The sequence below is a fragment of the Haliotis cracherodii genome, unplaced genomic scaffold, assembly GCF_022045235.1.
Source record: "Haliotis cracherodii isolate W230 unplaced genomic scaffold, xgHalCrac1.p SCAF_3, whole genome shotgun sequence".
NCBI lineage: Eukaryota > Metazoa > Mollusca > Gastropoda > Lepetellida > Haliotidae > Haliotis > Haliotis cracherodii.
The window spans coordinates 72,955,417-72,961,679 of NW_027266286.1; the positions used below are offsets into that span (position 1 = coordinate 72,955,417).

The following is a 6,263-nucleotide window of genomic DNA, read 5'->3' on the forward strand; positions in this document are numbered from 1 at the left end:
CAAATGCTGAGAATAAAAATGACCATTTTCTGTTGAAGTTATTTTTGTCATCCTTTTTTTATTGCAATAAATTTCTCGATTAAATATATGTTATTTAGTAGTTTTAAAAGTATATCTATTTTAGGTTTGCTTCCTTTAAATCCACTTACATGAATATGCCTTAGCTTCATTAATAATTATTATAGCTAAAATGGATAGAATTATCATTAAACCGAATTCTCTGCAAAATTACTTTCTTGGTTGTGTGACCAAGTAGACTACAGTGACACGTGACCAGTAAGGTGACATAACACGGGAAATGACAAAGGTCAAGGTCATGATAACTGAATATCTCGTGTGTCGCTGTCAGCATACCATCTCCACTCTCCTGTCATCTCCACTCTTCCGTCATCTCCACTCTCCCGCCATCTCCACTCTCCTGTCATCTCCACTCTGTCGTCATCTCCACTCTCCTGTTATTTCCACTCTCCCGTCATTTCCACTCTCCCGTCATCTCCACTCTTCCGTCATCTCCAGTCTCCCGTCATCTCCGCTCTCCCGTCATCTCAACTCTTCCGTCATCTCCACTCTTCCGTCATCTCCACTCTCCTGTCATCTCCACTCTCCCGTCATCTCCACTCTCCCGTCATCTCCACTCTCCTGTCATCTCCACTCTCCCGTCATCTCCACTCTTCCGCCATCTCCACTCTCCTGTCATCTCCACTCTCCCGTCATTTCCACACTCCCGTCATCTCCACTCTTCCGTCATCTCCTATCTCCCGTCATCTCCTATCTCCCGTCATCTCCACTCTCCCGTCATCTCCGCTCTCCCGTCATCTCCACTCTCCCGTCATATCCGCTCTCCCGTCATCTCAACTCTTCCGTCATCTCCACTCTTCCGTCATCTTCACTCTCCCGTCATCTCCACTTTTCTGTCATCTCCACTCTTCCGTCATCTTCACTCTTCCGTCATCTCAACTCTTCCGTCATCTCAACTCTCCTGTCATCTCCACTCTCCCGTCATCTCCACTCTCCCGTCATCTCCACTTTTCTGTCATCTCCTATCTCCCGTCATCTCAACTCTCCCGTCATCTCCACTCTTTCGTCATCTCCACTCTTCTGTCATCTCCACTCTCCCGTCATCTCCACTCTCCCGTCATCTCAACTCTCCGGTCATCTCCACTCTCCTGTCATCTGCGCTCTTCTGTCATCTCCACTCTCCCGTCATCTCCAATCTCCCGTCATCTCCGCTCTTCCGTCATCTCCACCATTCCGTCATCTCCACTCTCCTGTCATCTCCACTCTCCCGTCATCTTCACTCCCGTCATCTCAACTCTCCCGTCGTCTTCGCTCTCCCGTCATCACCACTCTCCTATCATCTCCACTCTTCTGTCATCTCCACTCTCCCGTCATCTCCACTCTCCCGTCATCTTCACTCTCCCGTCATCTCAACTCTCCGGTCATCTCCACTCTTCCCTCATCTCCACTCTCCCGTCATCTCCGCTCTCCCGTCATCTCCACTCTCCTGTCATCTCCACTCTTCCGTCATCTACGCTCTTCCGTCATCTTCACTCTTCCGTCATCTCCACTCTCCTGTGATCTCCACTCTCCCGTCATCTCCGCTCTTCCGTCATCTCCACTCTCCTGTGATCTCCAGTCTCCCGTCATCTCCGCTCTTCCGTCATCTCCACTCTCCCGTCATCTCCGCTCTTCCGTCATCTCCACTCTTCCGTCATCTCCACTCTTCCGTCATCTCCAGTCTCCCGTCATCTCCAGTCTCCCGTCATCTCCACTCTTCCGTCATCTCCACTCTTCCGTCATCTCCGCTCTTCCGTCATCTTCACTCTTCCGTCATCTCCACTCTCCTGTGATCTCCACTCTCCCGTCATCTCCGCTCTTCCGTCATCTCAACTCTCCCGTCATCTCCAGTCTCCCGTCATCTCCGCTCTTCCGTCATCTCCACTCTCCTGTGATCTCCACTCTCCCGTCATCTCCAGTCTCCCGTCATCTCCAGTCTCCCGTCATCTCCACTCTTCTGTCATCTCCACCCTTCCGTCATCTCCACTCTTCCGTCATCTCCACTCTTCTGTCATATCCACTCTCCCGTCATCTTCACTCCCGTCATCTCCACTCTCCCGTCATCTCCACCCTTCCGTCATCTCCACTCTTCCGTCATCTCCACTCTCCTGTCATCTCCACTCTCCCGTCATCTCCACTCTCCCGTCATCTCCACTCTTCCGTCATCTCCGCTCTTCCGTTATCTTCACACTCCCGTCATCTCAACTCTCCCGTCATCTCCACTCTTCCGTCATCTCCACTCTTCTGTCATCTCCACTCTTCCGTCATCTCCACCCTCCCGTCATCTTCACTCTCCCGTCATCTCAACTCTCCGGTCATCTCCACTCTTCCGTCATCTCCACTCTCCCGTCATCTCCGCTCTTCCGTCATCTCCACTCTTCCGTCATCTCCGCTCTTCCGTCATCTTCACACTCCCGTCATCTCGGTTCGTTCGTCCGACGACGTCGTTACGATGTGCTTCAGTAATAATTTGCCGTGGCAAGACTTCGCAGTTGATTAGTTGCTGACAGCGTGCAAAACATTACAAGCATCGATCCGTGATTCTTATGTTCCGTTTATGGGTTGTTCCATCTGGTTGTTGCTGCGTCCTCTACTACCTTGCCTCTTAAGTCCAGAGCTGCAAATATGTAAAAATACCTATGCTTATATAATCGACAATATAGAATATAATGTAATATAATGTAAGGAACATGATCACCAAATACACAGAATTGCATAAATGAATACTAATTGAGAATTAAATGGATAAAATATACTGAACCGCAAAAGAAACGTCGCCATGGATAGATATATGAGAAACCTTATTTGTCCAAACACTGTGAACATACTTTGAGACATATTAAAAAGATGAAACTTGGCAAAACAGATCATCAAGGTTGAAATTAAAGTGTCAAATGTTCTTAAAGTGAAACACAACACAAGTCTCTGAGAAAATGGCATCACAAGTCAGTATCTCGTGGTTGATGAAGGCCTAGGCACTTGAGCCCACACTCTGAGGAACGCCTGACGCAGTTCAGCTGCAGTTGTCGGCCTTGGTCGGACGTCATTCAGCCGTCTTTGAATTTCGTCCCACATGTACTCAATGGGATTTAAATCGGGACTGAGAGCAGGCCACTGCATCGTTCTGATGTCATTCTGTTGGAAGAAGTCTCTTGTTGCTCTCGTAGTGCCGGCACGGGCGTTATCATGCTGAAACTCGTGTTTGCGGCGACGTGCCAAATGAGGCATGGCGTGTGGTCTCAAGACTTGATCAATGTACCGAGTTGCTGTGACACCATTGCCTCTCCCTGGGCCGATGTTCTGGCAGACCACAGGGCCGACTCTCTGTGCAAGACCAATTCCACCCCACACCATGATGCTCGGACCACCCCATGAGTCTCTCTCAACAACACAAGCATCTGAATAACGTTCCCCACGGCGTCTCCAGAATCTCGCTCTCTGTCATCTGCTGTTGAGATACAGTAGCGGCTCTCGTCTGAGATGAGGACTCTTCTCTACTGCTGGTGGCGCCAATGCTGGTGCTGTGAAGACGGTATCGGTGATGACGTGGTGTGAGAATGGGTTCTCGGTGTGGCCTGTGACAGAGGAGGTGTCTGCTCGTCAATCGTCGACGAATGGTGTCCACACTGATGTGTCACTGGTGTGTCCCCATGGTCTGTCGAGCTGTTTCCACAACGGCAACAAAGCGATCTTGAAGATGTTGTCGCACGTTCTGACGTTCCTGATGTCGGATGGTGACCCTTGGTCTTCCACTATGTGGTCGGTCATCTGTAGTGTTGGTTGTCTGGTACCGTTGCTGGAGCCTGTATATGGTCCTTACGTGGACTTGAAATGCATTGGCTACTTGCCGGGCAGTTTGTCCAGCTTGCAATCGTCCAAAGGCTTGGTGTCGCAGATTTCTGCATTTTCATCATGTTTTTCATTTTGTGAGCGGACAAGTGTTCTGTAGGAACAATTGTGCAATAATAAATTAGATTAGTTATTTCAGTTGAAAGGCCGCTGGCTCACGTACAAATATATCATTTACATACAGACAGACAGACAAATATATTCGGTACTTCAGGCCACCGGCCCATAATACAATGGAAATAACTGTACATATATTTGCATACAATGTGAATATGACAATGAACCAAAACAAATAGTAAAATATTTTATTCAAACAGTGAATTCCTTGTTGCTAAAGCCTCCTTTAACAACATGTTTGTGATGGCAGGAAAACAGGGACTTGTATTGATATACATCAGGATATTTAACATGTTGTTTCATGAGATTTTGTCTCAATAAATTAAAGCATAAACACATTAACAAACACTGTAATTCATCTTTTACTATCTGTATATTTCATATATGTATATGGTCTTCGATACTACGTCCACAAACCTATGATCACGGGTTCGAATCCTGGTTCGGCCCGATTATGTTTCTAGGTTTTTCAGCACCATACCCGTGCTCGTGGGTTTCACCGAAGTGGTAAACGTCTGAGACCTGCATCACTTCGGGCTTTCCTCCCTCATTAAGCTGACACGCCGTGAAACAACTTGGAAACTGTTGAAAGCAGCGTTAAACCCAAATCACTAACTCCCATTGCCACCCAGCAAATGTGCAGTCCTGTATCAAGAATAAACTCGCGCAGTGGTCTCATCTTGAAAGATTAACCCTCCCAATTTTGCAGGTACTTGGTAGTAGTTAAAGCGTTCGCTCGTCACATCGAAGACCCGGGTACATGGCTGTGGACAGGATAAAACATACAGCTGCCCACTTTATTCCATTTTCATAATTGTGGTATAGTGGATGGACCGCCATACTAAAACCCGTACAAAGATGGCACTTGTTACTCTGCCTGGCGCTTGGCATTAAGGGGATAGCCAATTCAATGACTGGTTGCTCGGAGTTCGTATGCTGTTTGAGTGGGACATGGTATCTCCGTGCGCTTGCAATATAACATTGGCTAGACTAACATCTAGTCTCTGAAATGAACATATCGTATATAAAAAAACAGTTGTTCAGTTATCTTAATAAAAATATAATAAAAAGGAGCCCAGTGACTCTAGACTTGCCAAACATTATAGACTTGCATGGGCTGTATTTGATATATATTTGTATCAGGGACTGTAAGACAGACTAAACAGTGGCCTAAGTCTTCACTAGCCCATGCAGCCATACACGCGTTTATGTAAGTGCAATAACCTTGAACGTGACGTTAAAAGCCATTTTACCTCAACTGTTTCTTTAACATAAATTTATTCTTACCAGTCTAGAACACTGTTCTCATCATTTTCCCATCGTTCAATCACTTTATACTGGGGTGACTCATTGGACCGGTTTTCAGACTCGGTGACATGATTGATCACATGACCACGTACCTTTAATAGTAATCGCCCAGTTTTGATGTACAGGCGCGATGCGGCTGGAATGATGCTGAGTTCGGAACTGTCTGATATCAGGCAGCCTCGACTATCAAGTGTATATCGCCCTCTGCTTATCATATATGTTCTGAATCAATTTGCAGCCATTGCTTCGTTTCGGGTCCGATCTATGTGTGGCATGACGCCAATATACTCACCACCAAAAGAAACGCGAACCATAGAAACACATAGAGAAGTATGTAAGTTAAGAAGAGATGTTTTCAATGTGTACTAAGTAATGACAAAACTTACAATCATTCAAATGTAACCACTGGGTGTCTTTATTCCTATCACGATATGCTACACGTGATTTTCAAACTTTGCACGCTAATCCTGCTCAAGATTTGTGCATCTCGAGTCATGGATATATGACGTCACATGTGATGTGTTCACGAGCGCGGGTCACGCAATATACCAGTATGTTCGTTTGTACGAGTACCAATATCGGAGAACTGAAACAAGAACAAGATGATCTGAAATCTGTAGTAGATCAGTTACGAGAAGACCTAAACTATTTAAGATCTGATAATATAAATTTAAAACATCAACTGGATAGTTTGGAAAACCACAGCCGTAGGGATAACCTAATGTTCTACGGTATCGTTGAAAAGGAAATGACACTGAAACATGGTCTGGATGTGAAAATAGAACCAGAAATCAGTGAGAGGGCAGACAGAGCAATGTAAAGAGTGAAGTTCGTGTGTCTGGAGACGTTGGTCTCAGTGTTAGAGATCTAATGATAGAACACAGAGAAAAGAACCTAAGTGTTAGAGTTCGTTTGTCACTGTGACACACTGT

General features: G+C 46.1%; 1 protein-coding gene across 1 annotated transcript; it reads left to right on the forward strand.

Moving 5' to 3' along the window:
- The first annotated feature begins 298 nt into the window (after window positions 1-298).
- Window positions 299-2,557, forward strand: LOC139475683 (proline-rich protein 36-like). The gene has a single exon (XM_071258871.1). The coding sequence runs from the start codon at window positions 299-301 to the stop codon at window positions 2,555-2,557; it is 2,259 nt and encodes a 752-aa protein (XP_071114972.1).
- Window positions 2,558-6,263: the final 3,706 nt, after the last annotated feature.

What these genes read in the sequence shown, in the direction of transcription:
- LOC139475683 (XM_071258871.1), top strand. Translation starts at nt 299, where the DNA reads ATGACAAAGGTCAAGGTCATGATAACTGAATATCTCGTGTGTCGCTGT.